Genomic DNA, 20969 nt, shown 5'->3' with positions numbered 1-20969 from the left:
AAAAGCACCTTCAAAGACCAACTCCAGCCAAAACGTGTTTTTTAGCATTAGATACAATGTGAAAGAAAAAGCATCTCTGAAAAAAACTTTTTATTACTGACAGAATTGAAGAATCAATACACTAATAAAGTCCAGAATAAGATTTTATTTTAATTCACCAGGAAACACCTATAGTCTTCTGAGGTTACAAAAGCACCCTTCTTTAGGGCTACGAACATCTATAGCGATAAATATAGTTATATCTGTATCTAGTCTACAATTTTTTTTCATTGATGTGCCCCTCAGTTTCTGTCTATTTGTTGAGTGTCAGACAAAACAGGAAGGTTGGGGAATTTTTCCCCTCAGTGGGAGACAGACAGCAATAAAACCACATTTTCCAGTATAGTGAAGGTTTAAAGCCACTATTGGCATCAGAATAGTATCAGCACGTTTACAGCTTCCTCCCCGAGCCTGTAACTGAGTTACAGGTTTTCGTTTGCGGAGTGGGGAGTGAGTACTGACTTCTCGGTACCCGCTCCAAATTTTGTAATCTTTGCCTAGTCAAGGATGAACTCTCACTTGCCTCTCCCCCCAAATGACACATTTCCAGGAGGCTGCAGGACTATTTACAGAACACTGTGAGAGTTTGCATAGGCGCAGTGAGGAGCTATGGTTCCTCAGAAAGCCACAGACGGCTCCCATATGCAAGATGGTGGTGCCAGAAACCTGCAGCAGTAAGAACTGTCAACAAAAAATTAATTAAACTTCCACTTCTAGACTTAAAAGTTATCTGATATCTGGGATCAGTGCTGAGTCACTGCTTTGAGTGATCAAGCAGGATGAGCGGAGATAATAAGTCACTGCGGAGAGGAGAGGAGGTGCAAAGCTGGCCATACACTAATTAACATCAGTGTGTGAGCTCTCCCACTAAACAGAAGTCAACTGTTAACTGACTTCTGTTGAAGGAACATCTTGGAAAATTGTCTATCAATCAGCAGCAACCAAGCTGCAGAGACTGATCAGTGTATTATGACAATACAGTGACTCAAGCAGGGGGTGGCCACAAGCAAGGTGAATGGAGGAATTTGTTAGTTTTTTTTCTTTTTGTTTAGCCCACTGGTGAAAAAAAAAATTGTCCAACAAGCTGGTAGTCATAAATTGAAAGATCTGAAAGGCTCTAGCGTGAGCCCAGCCCTACATATAACAATACCCTGATTTAATCAGAACTAAACCCACCAATTTAATTATTTCCCAAAAGTGTCAAATTTAAGGCATGTCTTGAATTATAACTGTTAGGCTGGTCATAAATGCCTCATTTTTCTTTGGTCAGCCACAAGACTATCCCTCACTTGTTAATTGGTATGCTGAAATGACAAACTGTATGTTATCCATGTTATATTAGTATACTCAATCTTCCCTATGAGAAGTAGCAGGAATATTTCCTATTCAGATGCTCTGCACAGTGTTTGCCGTCAATATAATGCATAAGGGGCTTGAATGTTCTCCTAAAAGACCATCTACACAAGCCCTAACTCTTCTTGTACCTGAACCTGAAGTGTCATCAATGCTGGTATAATGTTCCAGTTTAGCAGTAAGTTCCAGTTCCACCTCATGGAGATTATGAGACCGTACTGCATTCTCAACATCTTCTGTGAACTGAATCTGTTCTGCTAGGCAAAGGATCTAGGAGAATAAAAGATTATTATTTAATAGGCTCAGCCAAAGTAGATTAATTATCCTCTAAAGTGAAACATGCTAGTCACACATGCATGGTGCAGCCATGGTAAATACAAACAATTTATAATTGCTACACAAAGTCATTTTGCAATTTATTATAAAACATGATCATTTACTTTTAATCTGCCTCTAACAGAGGTATTCATTGCATTCCTTCACAAACATATATGAGAGCAACACACTGCTATCATGTGACCTGACGAAGGGGGCCGCCTCGAAATATATAGTCGTTACAACTAACTGGCTGGATTACGTATTGCCTCTCCATCTGCCGCCTAAAACTGAGGGTTTGCCTTGCAGTTCCACCAAGTAGCGCGCCTTCTAAGATACAGCTTTCCCGATGCCCCTCTAGTGATGCTCCTGTGGGTTACTTCCGCCAGTCCTTTGCATCAAATCCGGCCTTGCTTACGTCACTGCTGGTTGCGGTCATCCGCTGTCCTGGGAACCCAGGGCTGCTGGAATCCCCCCTCTTCAGTATGTGGAACCGGACATTGGTGACAGCCTGGTATGTGCTGTTAAATGATCTATATATGGTATATCATCGGTATCTGGCTTATGGTATATGGCAATATGGCATAATTTTGCTTAACAAATGCAACCGTCTTTGTGGTTTTAATAAACTATGACTTTTTAATACTTATTATGCCTGAAATTTCTGGACTTTAATGCAATTCTATTACCATTTACATTATTGCTACGACAGAGCGCTCCTTTTTGGTTTCTGTTCTTTTTCTGTCATACATGTTCATAGAGTAGTGAAGCATCCTGGCATATTGCATTTTTTATACAAGATTTGTGGTATCATGTGAGTGTCCCGACTTGGTAGCAATGTAACAGGGAAATTATACATATAAAGCCAAGATGTTTATTCATTACAAACTGTTATACAGGTGGGCATTGGATAACACTGTGTGACAAATCTAAAATGGCCCAAAGAGGGACTGCTTAGACTTTCTACCTCCATGGCACATGGCAATGAAGCATGCCTGTCTAGTTCTAGGACTAAGCAAGTGGTTTGTCTCTTCTTATTCTGAGAAAAAAGGTAAACAAATCTTAACGCTTGACACGGGTTTTGCAACTTTAGTAAAACTGTGTTAGTAAAACTGTAGGTATCATCGCAACTAATTAGAGCTGATTCACACATGAACAGTGCGGAATGAAGCTCAGGTTTCACAGCTAATTGATACTGTAGTTGTTCACAGGTTCACATCAAGTTTACATCAAGTCAGGACAGGATTAGCTCAGGATCTTATTCTGTTCACACATATGCAGTTTAGAAATGGTTCCCATAGAAGTCAATAGCCTGTAATCCACAGCTGATCCAGACTGCACTTCTCAGAAATCACACATGGCTCTTTTTCAAACTGCACTGCATCCGCACTGCCAGTGCATCAGACATATGTGAACAGGCACCACAGGGAGCAACGTTTTTTCACATGCCATGCGGATTGGATGCGGTTTGAACCGGTATATATGTGAACCGGAACTTACTGTAATGTGTCCTGAATCCAGGTGAATTATACCTTGTTCTTTTTCAGGATAAATAGAGCCTTCATTTGTTTGGTAAATGTTTGTGTAGATCTCCTGGCCCAAAAGAAAGAAAAAAAAAAACACAACCCAAAACAAAATCTCCTACTCCTGACGATCTCAGTAATACCACATAGAGCACTTTTTTTTTTTTCAAATCACACCGATTGTGACCTTTTGATGCTAACCTTTACCCTAAACCCTGACACTGACCTAGCTAAAACCCTGGTCAAGCCATTTTAACTTTATTTTATTTTTTTACACAACTTTTCTTTTTTATACAATCCTCTAGCAAAGATAAAAAGACACAATGCATTTCTTTCTCTATTTTACAAGAGAAAACACAGGGGTGGGTTGTATAACTGCTGATCACTGTGCTAGCCAATCACAGGCTATTACAGTGATCACAAGATCAACAGCCAGTTCTCACAGCTCCATCTGTTTAGTACAACGCCCGTAGCTGTCGGTGAAAGCACAGTCTTTATGCTGGGAGCACACCACAAACATAAGTATGCACATACAGTCATGGCCGAAATTGTTGGCACCCTTGATATTTTTCCTGAAAATCAAGTATTTCACACAAAAAAGGTATTGCATTAACACATGTTTTGCTATACACATGTTTATTCCCTTTGTATGTATTGGAACAAATATAAAACAGAGGCAGAAAAGCAAATATGACATAATGTCACACAAAACCCCAAAAATGGGCTGGACAAAAGTATTGGCACCCTTAACTTAATATTTGGTTGCACACCCTTTGGAAAACATAACTGAAATCAGTCGCTTCCTATAACCATCAATAAGCTTCTGACACCTCTCACCCGGAATTTTGGACCACTCTTCCTTTGCAAACAGCTCCAGGTCTCTCTTATTGGAAGGACACCTTTTCCCAACAGCAATTTTAAGATCTCTCCACAGGTGTTCAATGGGATTTAGATCTGGGCTCATTGCTGGCCACTTCAGAACTCTCCAGCGCTTCTTTGCCATCCATTTCTGAGTGCTTTTTGACGTATGTTTGGGGTCATTGTCCTGCTGGAAGACCCAGGATCTTGGACGCAAACCCAGCTTTCTGACACTGGGCCCTACAGTGCGACCCAAAATCCTTTGGTAATCCTCAGATTTCATGATGCCTTGCACACAGTCAAGGCACCCAGTGCCAGAGGCAGCAAAACAACCCCAAAACATCATTGAACCTCCACCATATTTTACCGTAGGTACTGTGTTTTGTTCTTTGTAGGCCTCATTCCGTTTTCGGTAAACAGTAGAATGATGTGCTTTACCGAAAAGCTCTATCTTGGTCTCATCTGTCCACAAGACGTTTTCCCAGAAGGCTTTTGGCTTACTCAAGTACATTTTGGCAAACTGTAGTCTTGCTTTTTTATGTCTCTGTGTCAGCAGTGGGGTCCTCCTGGGTCTCCTGCCATAGCGTTTCATTTCATTTAAATGTCGACGGATAGTTCGCGCTGACACTGATGCTCCCTGAGCCTGCAGGACAGCTTGAATGTCTTTGGAACATGTTTGGGGCTGCTTATCCACCATCCGGACTATTCTGCGTTGCAATCTTTCATCAATTTTCCTCATCCGTCCACGACCAGGGAGATTAGCTACAGTGCCATGGGTTGCAAACTTCTTGATAATGTTGCGCACTGTGGACAAAGGCAAATCTAGTTCTCTGGAGATGGACTTGTAACCTTGAGATTGTTGATATTTTGCCACAATTTTGGTTCTCAGGTCCTCAGACAGTTCTCGTCTCCTCTTTCTGTTGTCCATGCTTAGTGTGGCACAGACAGACACACAATGCAAAGGTTAAGTGAACGTCTCTCCTTTTTATCTGCTTTCAGGTGTGATTTCTATATTGCCCACACCTGTTACTTGCCCCAGGTGAGTTTACAGGAGCATCACATGCTTGTAACATTCTTATTTATCCGCAGTTGTGAAAGGGTGCCAATACTTTTGTCCAGCCCATTTTTGGAGGTTTGTGTGACATTATGTCGAATTTGCTTTCTTTCCTCCCTTTTTTTGTTTTGTCCCAATACACACAAAGGGAATAAACATGTGTATAGCAAAACATGTGTTAATGCAATACGTTTCGTGAGAAATACATGATTTCCTGGAGAAATATCAAGGGTGCCAACAATTTCGGCCATGACTGTATATGGTCTCACTGAAGCAGGTCCTTTGTAAAGGGGTTAATGATCTTATTGGTTGTCTCTAAGGAGCTAATCTTCCTACTGACAGCCAATGTAAGGGGGCACTACAATTTACACTGTCATACTTTACTTTGTAGTCTAATTTCAAGATTATTACTGAAGATACTTTTGACTTAGAGAGAAGGAAGTGCTAAAAGAAATGATCTGCCTGGGATATCACATGCACTAGGTACACCAACATTGGTACACACAAAGACATTATTTAACCTCCCTGGCGGTATGATTATTTCAGATGTTTGGTGCTGAAAGCGGTACCATTATTTTGCATGGAAATTTGGCGTTTTATATTGTAGGCCTGTAATTCTTAGGAATAACTCAAAAGTCTAGTAAACATCCCGGGTAGGTTAAATTTGAAACACAAAATCATAAATTTAATAAATAATCATAAAAAATAATAATATAATAATAAATTTAATTCAATAATATAATCAAACCAAAAACACTGAAATTTGAAATATAGCGCCAAGTTCGAATCATTATCACACAATTCTGCAAGTGGTTCTGATTTACTATCGCTGTTCTCTAGCCGGTCTAAAACCGCTTTTGACCTAAAGGGACGCTTTTTGGATGTCATGGACATTTCGCAGTTTCCAGGCAATAAGAACAGTAAAAATGCAGGCAGGGCACAGGACAAAGCACTAGGGACAAAATGTATGTGAAATGGTTTGATACACTAATGTTTTACTATGCGATTTTAGTGAATGTCACTTTTTGTCATTTTCAAAATTTCCCGCCGTTCCGTCCCACGTACGTCCCAACGCTCGCAGGGGACGGAACCCAGAAGACAGATGCCGGCATCCGCCAGATTACATTGCCGAGGACACTGCAGGAGGAACATCACAGGAGCGCAGGACAAGGTAAGTGATAGAGGGATCGCGGAGCAGCGACACATGGTATTCCCAAGTGTAGCTCGGGGTTACCGCTTGTGATACTGAAACTTTACCCCGAGCTACACTCAGGAATACCGCCAGGGAGGTTAATTGTGAGACACTGGAGACCAAAATTTTCAAAGACACCGAAAAGCCTCCCATGTATAAATACCAAATGCTGAGGTCTATGTCACTGCTTGAGAAGAACACCAAAAGCCTTTCTACTGTACATGCTGTATTTCTAAATAGGAAAGAGCTTAATTCATGAGAACTCCACATTCCCAGTACAGCTAGATGGCAAAGTGAGGGCATGGGACATGTTTTTATTGCTTACTTACTGTAAATAAAATTAATTAGATCTTTCTTTCTCAAGCAAGTTATTTATATATTCAACCAAGATCTCTGGGATAAGAAAATATCATCTAAAGACAAGAGAGGTGTATTTTTACTTGAATCTTGGTGTGCTTTGTGTATTCCTTCCAGATTTGTGCAGTAATCCAGCATGACACTTTGCCTCTGTGCAAAAGCTTCCTTTATTAAGACTGGACACTGCTGCTATCTTTCCTTGTGCAGGGTGACTGGTCTTGCATCCGTCATCCTCTTCTGTAGCTTTCTGCAGCCAACCTATATTGAGTGGAGCCTACTGGGTCCCTTCTACAGCCCTGCTCTCTGCACAGGTTATGTACGTGAAAATTTGCATTTGATAAACCTCTGCATAAATATTGCGAGGCACACAAAATTGCAACAAACACCATTTTATTCTCCGGGGCCTCTGCTTAAAAATTACATGTTTGGGAGTTCTAAGTAATTTTCCAGCAAAAACAATGCAGGATTTTACATGTATGTGAACAGAATTGGCCTGGTTTAAAAGTGGTTAAGTTCACAACATGTGCTAAAAACAAAAGATGTAAAAACATTGTTTAAGTAAAAAAGCTCTTTATAAAAATCACATAAATCAGGAAACAGTGGAAACTCCATTGACACTTACCTGAGAAGGAAAGCGAAGGGGGTCTATGGTACCCTGAGACTTCTTGCCAGATGCTACGCATTCCACCAGTAATGTTTGTAAGGTGGACTTCATCTGGGAAGCCAAACTACTAAGCCAGACCTATGAGACAAAAGAACTGAAGTCAGCTGTCAAGCACTATGGGGCTGCCTTCTGGAACCTGCAGGAAAATGGCTGTCTTGTCAGCTGGATATCAGCATAGGTTTCTTTCTAACTATGACATAAAATCTGTGCACTTATCTAACCAGCACCACTTGTTTCAATCATCACAAGAAAGTCTGGAGCCTCCATTTTTTTCATAATCTTAATCTGATGCAGGATGACTCAACTCAGTGCTAATGTGTGGACTTAGGTGTCCATAGATAGGGGGTGATTATATGCATATTATATGATCTAATTGTCGTTGGACATCAAAGCCTGCCAGAGCACCAATACATGAGGGTTAAGCCAAGTATTTGTGAACGTTAGGCCAAGTACTCATTTTTACTGTATATCAATGAACAAGGGTAAAGGAAGGAGCAGTGCTGTCATCAAGCGGGGAGAGGGGAATGGCAATAGCAGTAGATGACCAGGTGAGTGCATTCTCATGTCTGTGGCTAGTTTAGCCCAGTGAAAGGTGGTGGTTTAAGTAAATCATATTTGACAAAATTTCAGCAAATAGATGGGTAGTTCTAAATGAGATGTGATGAGCAGCCTCAGTGACCAACAATGAGGCACAGCAGATGGCCAGACAGAACTCAAGTTTCCTTATTGCAATGAATAGCTTTATATTAGAACAACCGTGTTCAGAGCTTCTGAGAAAATACTGAAAACTATGTACAGGCCTCTAAATAGTTAGTTTCATTAATGTTACCACTTCATACAGGTTTTAGTAAAGAAAGATTACTGAAAGCCTTTATATTATCATCTGGAAAGAAGACATATGGGATCAGGCTTTTAGCTTAGGGCAACACGGTCGCTATTCTTCCACCAGGTCCAATACATTGAGTTTTATTAATAATGTGATTTGTTGGTACCTATATTCTTATATCTCACCTCAACATCCGTAGTGACCAGGACCTTGTTTTGTAATGGAACAACCTCACCTTCCAGAGATTTCATGGCAACTATGTTCTTGAAGTCATTATCAAAATCAACACTATTCACTCCTGTGTGGAGGATAGGAAAAATACAATATTTATCAGCAAACTAAATAAGGTAGAAGGTATTTAAGGTTTATAACCCATTTAAAGAGGTCCTGTCAGCTGTATGGGCACATAGTGGATATAAAAAGTCTACACACCCTTGTTAAAATGTCAGGTTTCAGTGATGTAAAAAAATGAGACAAAGATAAATCATTTCAGAACTTTTTCAACCTTTAACTACTTGCCCTCCTGAGGATTTACCCCCCTTTCTGACCAGGCCATTTTTTGCGTTACAGCACTACGTTACTTTAACTGACAATTGCGCAGTCATGCAATGCTGCACTCTAATGAAATGTATGTCCTTTTTTTTCCCACAAATTGAGCTTTCTTTTGATGGTATTTGATCGCCGCTGGGGTTTCTATTTTTTGCACTATAAAAAAAAGTCGTAAATTTTAAGAAAAAAACTATATTTTTGACTTTTTGCTATTAAACAAGTCCAGTAAAAAAAAAATGTAAAAATCCAATTTTGTCATAAATTTAGGCCAAAATGTGTTCTGCAACATGTCTTTGCTAAAAGAAAAAAAAATTACCAATACGTGTAAATTAGTTGGTTTACGTGAACGTTATAGCGTTTCCAAATGGCAGTATATATATATATATATATATATATATATATATAAAGGAATTTTTTTTTTTTACTATAAAAAAAGGGGTCAAATTCCAAAAAGGAGTCATTTGGGGGTGTTTGTACCGTCCTGGTATATTAACACCTCAAGAAATGTGATGAGCAGTCAGAAGGCAAAAGCGGTGTAAATTCCATTATCTATACCTTAGTTTGTAGATGCTATAACTTTCACTCAAACAATTAATATACACTTATTGCTTGTTTTTTTTACCAAAAACATGTAGCAGAATACATTTTGGCCTAAATGTATGACTAAATTTGAGTTTTTTTGATGTTGTTTATGACAGAAATGAGAAAATATTGTCTTTTTTTCGGTCTTTCTTTGTTTATAGCGCGAAAAATAAAAAGCGCACAGGTGATCAAATACCACCAAAAGATCGTGCTATTTGTGTGAAAAAAAGAACATACATTTTATTTATGTACAGCATTGCATGTACAAGCAATTGTCAGTTAAACTAGTGCATAGCTGTATAGTAAAAAATGGCGTAAATTGCAGTATTTATACCATAGTTTGTAGACGCTATAACTTTCACACAAAGCAATCAATATACACTTATTGGGATTTTTTTTTACCAAAAACATGTAGCAGAATACCTTTTGGCCTAAATTTATAACCAACTTTGAGTTTACTATATATTTTTTATAGCCGAAAGTAAACAATATCTTTTTTTGCTTTCGCTTTTTTTGTTTATAGCGCAAAAAATTAAAAGCGCACAGGTGATCAAATACCACCAAAAGAAAGCTCTATTTGTGTGAAAAAAGGACGTCAATTTTGTTTGGGTACAGCATTGCATGACCGCGCAATTACCAGCTGAAATAGTGCACCGCCAAATAGCAAAAAGAGGCCTGGTCAGGAAGGGGGTATAAATCCTCAGGATGGCAAGTGGTTAATATCACTTCAAGTGTCAACGGCATATCCATTATCACCTATTTACAACACAAATACTGCCTAAAATTACTGAATCATGTATTATACACTTGAGGCCCACACTTGACTTGTGCTAACAAGCCTGAACCAGCTGTATGAAATCTGTATAAAGGTTTAGGAAGCATAATAGAATTATTTGCACAGCACTTTTTACATTTAAAATAAATGCCTTTTTTGTTAAATTTATAATGGAAGTGCGAAAATGTAAGGCAATGGTGTGCCTGACTGTATTTTTATGAAGGACACTTTGGTCCATTTTGCCACTTTACTGCATTCTAACTAGATTTCAAATTAGACATCTGTAGTCTAGACAGCACAGCAGCATTCTGTGCTTCATGGAAAATTTGATTGAACATGGAAAATTCTCAAATAAAGCAGTTCTACAATAATGAAAGCTTTTAACAGTTTACAGTAGCATAAGTAAAATTTAATTTTACAATCCTTTTAACCCATCCATAAAAACAATAAATCGCTGGTATAACTATGGATATATAAGTGATCATCATTCTGACATAGTAACTCTGAAGGGCAACATTCTTGTCCAGACCTCTACAACCACCAACACATAGATTGAGGTCTGCTGTACCCCCAATGTCCAATGAGAAAAATAGATAAAATTCATCAATTACTATCAATTGGAATAATATATGCATTAATAATTTTACCAGCAAAAAGTTTCTTAAGGTGTGACTGGATGACTGTGGGGTTAGTGGACTGGCCCAGTATCTCAAGCAGATCATCATCTCCAATAAAATAAAATCGGGGGAAAGCTGAACGCTTTTCCTGTTAAGGCAAAACAAGGGGCACATTGTAAAGTGTGATCTGGGATAAAAAGGAAATATTGGGGGTTATTCACTAAAACTGAAGAGTGTAAAATCTGGTGCAACTCTGCATAGAAACCAATCAGCTTTCATTACCAAAGCTTAACCAAATAAACTGAAGTTAGAAGCTGATTGGCTACCATGCACAGTTGCACCAGATTCTGAGTGTACCAGTTTTAGTAAATCTACCCCTGTATGTGCGACAAACATAGGCATGTTATACCTCCAGAAACTCATTCAAGGATTTCTGGCATCTCTGAAGCTGATCCAGGATAGTTATCAAAGAGTTTCTTATTCCAACCCGTGATGTCAACATTGTCACTCTGTTGTCTCTTTTTATATCTGACATTATAGACCTGTTTATAATAATAAAAAAGCAGAATGAGATGTGACAAAATAATACAGTATATTTACAGCTTACGAGCACCCAAAGTTGGGTTACGTTAGAGGACTGGCAGGCTGCCAAGATTCTGCTTCCATATAAAGTGAAGAGGAATAGAGCTGCAATTTCAGTGCCTCTGTTGAGAATTTTGAAGACATTTTCTATACTGCCTATAGCTACATAGGGGAACAAGAGCTTATTTTAAAGTGCTTTGAATGTTTGTTCAAAATATGTAAATACTTTTGTCTAGGTACTGGATCACCAATCGACTGCAGCCATTTATCGGTGTATTCAGACAGCGCCGGGACCCGCTTCCAGAATACAATGTCCCAGCAGGGGGAATTCCTCCATCCACCTTGAGGAATATCTTCATTTTTTTTTCTGTTCAGCCTGCTGGCTAAACAAGAAAAAAAAAAAAAAACAACTCATCTACAGCCAGCTTTAGTGTCTGCATACCACTATCATGAGAATTTCACATGAAAACCAGGAATAAGCTGGCAGTTAATCAAGATGCAGCAATGCTACTCTACACATAAAATATACAGCATAATCTACATAAAATGCACGTATACTAGCTTTTTTGAAAGTCACATAGAATCATCCTCATCTTGAGTTATACAAAGTAAAAGGTGGCTTTATGATTAGGCACGATAAAAGCTCTGTGGGGGACACATAAATCTGAAGTGTCACTAGGAATGGTTCACTAATAATAAACAAAGAGGGAAGACTTTCTTCCCTCGTGCCACATACATTGCACACATACAATTCTTGTTTATTATAGGAAAATCCTCAAGCCTAAAAATCCAGCAAATGCCAACAAAATGTGAAATAAAAGTTATAAAATCAAAGGTCAAGAAAAATCACAATTTTATATTAATATATATGCATCACAGTCAAATGGGCTATTTTTATATTTAAATATACAAGTCAGCTACTTTAAATAAATAAGCCTATCAGTTACTTAGGGACTTTTAAACAAAATACCCTTTTGATCCAGTCACTGAGCTCAAATTGACGACCCTCCCTAGATGCACACTTATCAAGAAATGTTTAGTGCTCTGGCCTTCCTTTGGGGTTCTATAGAGCCAAATCCTGAGGCTGGAGCTGCTCAGAAGATGGCCTTCTTGGAATTCTTTGGGAAGATATCGTGCAGGTGCAGCCAGAATACTGAGAATCTGCTGGCTGGATGTAAAACAGTAAAGGCTGCGACTGACATCCCAGGCTTTGTTCATGCCATATATTCAGAAAAACTGATGGAGGTCGACATGCAGATTTCACTTTCAGAGACATCAGTTTATATCAGTTTTCATTCACGCTTCAATATGTTGCAGGTTCCTGTGCAAAAAAATCTGCATGTGATACTAGTGTTGTGGTGTGAACAGGGAACATAGAGAACAATTGATTTTGTTGTGTCCTTGCAGAACATGTGCAGAAAAACTGCCATCTCTGCATCATGGTGTGAACGAGTTCTCACTAAATATGTATAAGTGAAAAGGATAAGTTCACTTAGCCTGAAAGTACCCAATTATATATTTGTGGTGTGATGATGTGTGTTGTGTTAAGACACCCCATTAATTATCTCCTATAAGCCCAGAACAAACTAACAAAGGCACATACACAATTGTTAGCAATGGAGTGCACAACAATTCAAGTGAATTGGGAAAGGTCTGTTGATCCACCCTTCAGAATGAATATAAATTACAGGGTTCATTCAGAATTTCAAGTATTCAGAATGAATGGCACCGCAGTGCACAAAGGTGCATAATGAGCACTGCTGTGTGTTAAAGCAATGAAACTTTGTGAATTCATTGTTGATGCTTTCTAAACCTTGTTTTTAAGCTAGGCTCGGAATGATAAAGTATGTGTACTGTATGGATGCAGAATCTGTCTTCTTGTCATGTATACAACATGGCAAGGTAGCAGCTTTGTCCCCCCCCACCACCACCCCACCCTCCCCTCATTCCAGTGGCTGACGTTGATATGGACTGCAACAGATACAGCCATATAAAAATGCTTTGGAAGAGAGATGTCCTTTTTTTTTTTTGGTAAAGTGTATGCGACTAAGAAATATGTTTGACAGTATTGATTTTGAAATGAATGGGTTTGGATAGCTATAATTTAATGTTATATAAGGGGAGGTGGTTGTGATATCAATAATTTCATTCAGTTTCCCATCAGGACTACAACTTATGCAGAAATGAGAAGGAAAATTTATTTTTCAAAAAAGGATGGATACTGATGAAATATGCATAGAGTGATATAGCAGTCACACTTTTTTTTGTCTTGAGTAGCCTGGCTAAACTGTGGTGATTAGATTTTCTAAAGCCTGCCATAGATAGATCGAATCTCATCCGGTTCAGCCGGATCAGCCAAGATTTGATCCTTGTATGGGCAGGCTGATTGTACCCAAGTCAATCCATCAATTGACTTGGGTAAAACCAGCAGGTTGTATTTTTAGCATGCAATTGATGATAGCAGCTATAGCCGATAGCAATAATCATTGTGCTCTCCCTGCAGGGAAGGCTCCCCGCATTCCCCCTCGCCCCCTTCCCGCCAGAAGAAGACAATAGCTCTGCGGGAGGGATTTCCCCATCAACATCCATGGTTGCAGGAAAGAAAATGACATCATCTATGGCCTGCCTAAGCCAAGTGTGATATTGAAATAGCCAACAGAGACAAGTGTTATTTAGTGGAGGACAGTAAATGTAGCCAAGCATATTTTGAGGTATATTAAATGTAGATAGATCAGCACAACATTCTACTGGGCAAACTGCTAAATACCGAAAGTCTTCATCAACTCTGTTGAATCGAGCTTCTTCTCTTGGAAGGGCTCCACGACCAAAAATGGGCTCCAGGTAGACCCATTTCCTCTGAATCTGGTTGAGATTTTGAAGATACTCATCGAGTTCTGCCAGTTTTTTCTCCCAAATGGATACTTTATCCTCAAAACCTTTGTAGTAGGGAGAGTCTTTCAAAGACTGGAGGAGACAACGGTTGTCCCCCACCTGATTGACAATGTCTTTCCAATCTTTAATTAGCTTTATCATCTGTTTATGGCTGTCCTCATAATCCGTTAAGGTAAACACCGCACCAGTCCCCCAAATGTCCAGTTCTCGTAGGGCTTCTCGAATTGTTATTTCTCCTTGGGCTCGACTGTTCAAATCCTAGCAATTTTAAAAATAAATTCATTATGACAATATATAAACAGGAAAATAGAAAAAGAAGACAAAACATAGTCATGTCTAGGACCTGTTTTGATGCCAGATAAGTTTTCTATTCCTATATAAGTCTATGGGAATGTAAAAGCTGCTTATATAATGGGTCAGCTGCAGGGAAAATGCACCTAAAATTTAATTTAAAATGATATCACAAGAATCTCAAGCTGAAGCTCCCTGGGTTTCAGAGCCATTGGAGCACTGTACATGTGAGTGTGCACACTTGCTGGTACCTCTAGGTATCTGCTTTTAATATCTGCAGCCCAACTGCCACATTAAACTGACAAAAGGGATACTTTAATAAATACAAAACCAACATTATTTCCAACTGTTTCAATTTAAGCTGATTACAGGTGTGAAGTTGCAGTTCAGCACTGACCCAAATCCTAAAGTATCTTTACATTATACTCACTTTGAGTTCTGAAGCTTTTGATATTATCATATCAGATACTTTTAGTAAATCTCCAAACAGCAACTTTTCCAAAGTAGTTCCCTTTGGAAGTCCAAGAAGTCTAAAGAGGTCAAGCCAATGGTCTTGTGACAAGTGCTCGCCACGAACATACTTAAGGACAGGAACCACCAGCTGTGAAAAAATCAGCAGGACAATTATGTTAACTGTGCAAAACAAAAATAACAATATGTATATATCATTATACTTCAGTGTTTGACACAATTCTGCTGCATAATTTAGATGAGACCCAGCTGTTGGCATGTAAATGCATCTTACTAGACTTATTTTCCTTTGCCATTCACTCTGCAATCAGATCATTTAGTCTTTAAAAGTCCTTGCTCTAATGTCTAAATGTTTCTAGGAGGCTTATCGACACATGGTAAATAGTGCTCTGAACTGCCAAAGAACTTTCTGCACCAGTCAATGATAAATGATTTCTAATGACCTGCAAAAATAACAAGGGCATATATAGTGCAGAACATGGGAAATGTATTCTATATAGCCGAATACACTTAATTTTTTATAAAGACAAAAGCAACATGGCTGTGGAATGATCTTTGTTATAATTGAGAGTGTGTGAAAAATATTTTTCCTTTTTAAGCTACTTTTCAAATAAATTTTTATCACTCTTTCAGCATGTGACCAAGAACCGTTCTATATCAGCAAAGTAGGTGTTGAACAAAAGCACCCTCCTATAGCTCCACATGAACAGAAGCCTTACTTTAACCCCAGATGCCAGCATGCTCTGTAACAACACCAGCTTTCCGTTCCTCATCCTATATGAACATACGTTATACCGAGCCTAAAAAACGTGAAACTACTTAAAAAGCGATACTGGCACTTACCATAAAATCTTTTTCTTGGAGTCCTCTGAGGGACAGAGAAAGGCTTTCAGGTTATACTGCCGCCTACAGAAGGATTGAACACTGGCAAACAAAAACCTGTAGGTCAGCCTGGGATAATGCCTACTACCACCAGCATGCCTCACATATGTAGCAAAGCAGTACCAAAAGAATAATCATTAAAGGTGGTGGTGGGGTTATATCCTTCAAAGCAGTCCAAGAAAAGGGTTTTACAGTGATTACAAAAATCCACTTCTCTTTCTCATCCTTTGAAGACACAGGAAGCACAGATCTAGCAGAGTGTGTGTGGACAGAAAAGGGTGGAACCAGATCCGTTATAACTATAACCTCAATGATGTTCTGTTTGAGCCACCCAGAGATGGAGAAAAGAAAAGTCAGTGAACTGTACAGGGACCATCTGGGATGAATTATATAAAGAGGTGATAACCAGGAACTACTACAGGGTATTTCCTTACATATTTACTTTTATTAATTTATCAAGTACAAACACAACAATTATAAAGCACACTTTTCCCCAGACAATGTTTTCCAAAAAAATCGGAACTAGGCTAAGCTGGTATTAGCCTTACATCTCACCATCTGGAATGACCAAAAGGGAATTTGTTTTTCTGAAGCTTAATGTTGAGGTAAAAAGGCAGAAATTACCTTAGGTAAGAAGAAAGTTTTGGGCCTCAAAACCACCTTGTCTCTGTGCAAGATCATAAAATATTCCTTGCAGGATAACGTCACCAGTTTAGAAACTCAAATCACAGATGTTGGTGGCTGCAAGGAACACCACCGAGTAAGAAAGGAATGTCTCTAATGGGTTGAAACAGTGGTTTCTCAAATGCACAGAGAATCGGATTCAGAACCCCATCAAGCCACAGGGGAACGACAACGGCTACATGAGAGACTCCCTGTAAAAAGGTCCTAATCAAGAGGGAGAGACCAAAGTCGCAGATACAAGATAGAAAGGGCAGAAAATTGACCTTCAATAATCCTGGTCGAGGTCCAGCTGTAAGGACAATCTGTGAGGGGAAAAAGCCCCAATACTCACACCATGTGAAGTATGCCTTTCATGTCTGACCTTTCAGAAATTAGACTTTCTAGCTTTTAATACTGTAGAAACACCAATTCAGAGATGCCCGTCACTCAGAACCTCATGGCTTCAAACAAGTGTCCTTAAAGCAAAATGGTAAATCAGTTCTTGAGAAAGAATCTGGACAAACTGATAGAGCCCACAAGGCATCCACCACTTTTCAGGGGAGGAAAGGAGTAAATTAGGGTGTATTGATCACATGGAGTCACCAGCGCATCCACTGATTCCACTAGATAGAGATTCCATTGACCTGGAGAAAATTTGGTCTAGTTATTTGTTGAACCTGGAGTCCAGAAGGTGAACATCCAGTGCTACCCATCAATGACATAGGTCTGGCAATACCTCTGGGTATAGGTATCACTCCTCCTAGGTCCAGACATTGATGAAGTCTGCCTGCCCGCTGTCTAAAAAGCACACTGCAACATGAAATTCTGCCCAGGACATTATGTAATATTCCTTCCTTGCCGCAGCAAGATGGTTTCTGTGCTGCAGTTAAACTGAATCCAAATTGTATGAGCCTCCAACAGGATAGTCCAATGTTTTAAAGACAGCCATATCACCCATAGCTTCAGAATCCTGATAATGAGACAAGAATTCTCTGAAAACCAGGTCCCATTAACTTACAATGTGCCCTGGACTCTTCTCCAGCCAACAGGTTGTGAGGATCTTCCAGAAGGTGGGAAGGAAGGACTTCACCAATTTTACAGCCTGATTCCTGAGCTACCAAGCCAGGGAAAACTGAATCTCTGTGTCCAAGTGGTAATTTCAAAGGCTTGAAGGACTTGTCCCACAACAACAGAAAGTGTTGTGGAATTATGAAGTGAAACTGAACAAAGAGGACTGCTTTCAAGGAGACTACCATAAGACCCAAGACTCCCATGCAAAAGTGAAGAGTATGATGACTCTTGGACTGGATAGTCTGAATCTGAGATTGGAGAGTCTGAATTTCTCCAGCAGAAGAAACATTGTAGCCTGCACTGTGTCCAGGATAAGACCCAGATATTCCACATGATTTGGTCGCAGAAATGATTTCTGAACGTTTAGGATCCATCCAAACCACTGTATTGTCTGGACGGCCAAAGCCACATGGTCCAACAAAGCCTGTTTTGCCAGCTTCCTCAACATGTCTATCTCCTTGCCGATCAGCATGTGCCGGGGGTCATCCATTGGCCGGCACACGCTGATTGACTTCTGCTGTGACAAATCACAGCAGAAGCAGTATGATTTGATATGTGATTTCTTCAGAATCCTAAAGATTTGCTGCATAAATGATGAATATACAGCTTTTTATAGAGAACACCTGACCACTTACATCACTTTGTGGTTTGAAGGCATTCACAGTCTAATGATCATATCATAGGTATACAGACACACATATGGTGGACATCAAGGATTCATAACTACATGTCTTCATCTTGCCAGTGTATTGGCATTTCCTACACTTTGCTGTGGAACCCCTACACCACCAGTTTGTGGCCCTGCTTTTTGACTTTGTGTGCTCTCTCAGGTGTTCACTAAGGTGCTTGCTCAACTACTAGCTCTGCTTTGCTCTTGTGGCTTCAATATTGTGGAATATATAAGCTGGCTATAGACAGTTTGATTTAATTCAGCTAGTGAGCTGAAAGAAAATTAACAGATTCCTCCATCCAAGCAAACAAGGTAGATGGAGGAGTCCCCTCACTGGGACACTGTATTCGGACAAGGATTCCCGCGACTGTTGGAATACACTGATCAGCAGCTGCAACTTATTAGTGGCAGCCATTGATCAAGGAATGTTTTCCAACTTCCAGCAGATCTAAATTTGACCAGTTCAGCAGGGACCTGACAAATTTCAATCAGTGTGTGGCCATCCCTGTTTGACAGAAATCAATGGTCAAAAGTTTTCGCATGAGCCCACATTTAATGTATTTAAGAATTTTTTAACCAGTAAGGACCACCCTATAGCAGATGTAGTGCTACGGGGCGGCTGCTCTGTGCAAAATCATATATATATGTGATTTTGCACATCCTGATTTAGGGGGCATACACATGCTTCCGGCATGCTGCTTCTGTTGTGATTTGTCACAGTAGAAGCCAATCAGCGTGTGCCGGTGGTCATTCATTCAGAACACAGCTGCCTATGTTGAGGAAGCAGCCAAAGCAGGCTTTGTTGAACCATGTGGCTTTAGCTATCCAGACAATTCAGTATTGTATTGCAGAATACATATCAGCCTTAATTTATGAAGAAATTAGATTTTTTTATTTTTTTTATTGGATATGTTTTAAAGCAGAAAGTAAATAATATTGTTATTTTTTGGCTGTCTTTATTGTTTATAGCGCAACAAATAAAAAAACCCAGTGGTGATCAAATACCACCAAAAAAAAAGCTCTATTTGTGGGAAAAACTTACAAATTTAATTTATGTACAGCATTGCATGACCTCCCAATTGTCAGTTACAGGAATGCAGTGCCATATAGCAAAAAAATGGCCTGGTCAGGAAGGGGGTAAATCCTCTGGAGGAGGTCAAGTGGTTAAAAAATATATCCTAAAAGGTACCACATTTTTCTACTGTCAGTAGAAAATTTAAAATATCCTTACTACCGCTTTAATTTGTCTTTAGGATGATGTTCAGTAACTTTAAGAAAACATCTGAGCCCATATCAACGACTAAACTACCCTAATAATGGCTCTAGTTCTCTTAATCCAGAAGTAATTACACACTTACAATACAATTAGATTCCCATATAAACTATGCTCAGAATAGAGCCATCTGCTGCTCCTTACAGATCTCAGCAAGAAATGACTTCAAAATCCCAAATGATGTACCTTATATTTGTCAATTTCTGCCTGTAACTTCACAGACATGGTAGTGTGCTCCTCCATTTTCCTCAGTCTGTCGTGCCAAGACAGCAAAAACTCCTCAAAGCTGTAATATCTGCTCCTGGGAATGAAACAGATGGTTGAAATGGTTCATCCTCCATGAGAACAAAGAACAACTGTGCTCCAATTAAAATGCAGAACTCAACTCAAATTAGGAAATTGCTGACATCAATAAATACAGTATATACTAATTGTCATTTTCAGTGTGGGTTGAGCTGTTTTGGGTTTGGTGGGCAATCAGAGTAGTCTGATCCACAATACAAGAATACTTGGCCTATGTTAACTGATCCTGCAGTATAATGCAGTTCCAGCCGCCATGATGGCCCAGCTGTGATAGCAGAATTGCCATGGCTTTTTTTGTTCTCCATGCTAAAAATCAATGAACCGAAATCTGTAAAATGACTGCTTACAAAAAAAATTTGTCAAATTAAAGGCTCGCTGTAGCGAACAATGCTATATTCTGGCAACTGTATGAAGTCAAAACCTGTAATTAGTAGTAGTATTTTGTTTACAATTTTCTTTTCCATTTTACAGGCTTTCATTAATATTTTTCTCTCCTGTTTAAACATAAACCAAGCTGTCCAAAAAACCTATTGGTAGAACATAAAAATGTCAAACAGAGGTAGGCTTTAATTCGTTACTTAAATCTCATTTAGACCCCGTTTACACTTGAGCATTTTTCAGCTCGAAGCTCAAGAACAAGTAAAATGCCATTATTTACAATTGCCCCTGTTCCCACTTGAGCATTCTGTCACCTGTAGCAAAATGCCTGTTGCTTAACCAGTTGCCGCCCGGCCTATAGCCAGATAGCGGCTGGGCGAACAGCTCGTCCCCCCGGGGGGACGCCATGTGGCGTCCTTTCCGGAACACGCATTGTGCATGCCCGCAGGGCCGCGCTGCAGTGCGATCTGTCACCGGCCGTGTACCTCAGACACGGCCGATGACAGATCTGTGTATTGGCCCTGTTGTCAGTACCATGTGACCTGCTGTGACCAATCACAGCAGGTCACATGACAGTAGTATACAATGGATGGCTTCCTTTCATGCCATCAATTGTATACTAGTGTGTCTAGCTGTGAATGGTCACAGCGATCACAAGCACAAGCTGGACCAATTACAGCTCAGCTGTGTCATGTGATTAGCCATGGCCAAATCACAGCTAATCACATAAAAAAAACCCTGAATTAAATCGATTTCATTCAGGTAAAATTCTTGCTTATAGCAAAGTAA

General features: G+C 39.5%; 1 protein-coding gene across 3 annotated transcripts in view; it reads right to left on the bottom strand.

Moving 5' to 3' along the window:
- Nucleotides 1-20969, bottom strand: part of DYNC2H1 (dynein cytoplasmic 2 heavy chain 1) — a 597118-nt gene that overhangs the window by 459799 nt on the left and 116350 nt on the right. For all 3 annotated transcript variants that reach the window (XM_089687276.1, XM_089687277.1, XM_089687278.1), the window contains exons 24-31: nt 19686-19800; nt 14900-15070; nt 14054-14436; nt 11114-11246; nt 10735-10852; nt 8367-8479; nt 7314-7433; nt 1524-1662 (exon numbers count right to left, since the gene is read on the bottom strand). In XM_089687276.1, coding sequence (XP_089543402.1) covers nt 1524-1662; nt 7314-7433; nt 8367-8479; nt 10735-10852; nt 11114-11246; nt 14054-14436; nt 14900-15070; nt 19686-19800 — 1292 coding nt within the window. The remainder of the gene's footprint in view (nt 1-1523; nt 1663-7313; nt 7434-8366; nt 8480-10734; nt 10853-11113; nt 11247-14053; nt 14437-14899; nt 15071-19685; nt 19801-20969) is intronic.

The sequence above is a fragment of the Staurois parvus genome, unplaced genomic scaffold (assembly GCF_062004578.1).
Source record: "Staurois parvus isolate SC_StPar_1 unplaced genomic scaffold, SC_StPar_1.0 ptg000422l, whole genome shotgun sequence".
NCBI lineage: Eukaryota > Metazoa > Chordata > Amphibia > Anura > Ranidae > Staurois > Staurois parvus.
This window is presented reverse-complemented; position numbering and strand designations above follow the sequence as displayed.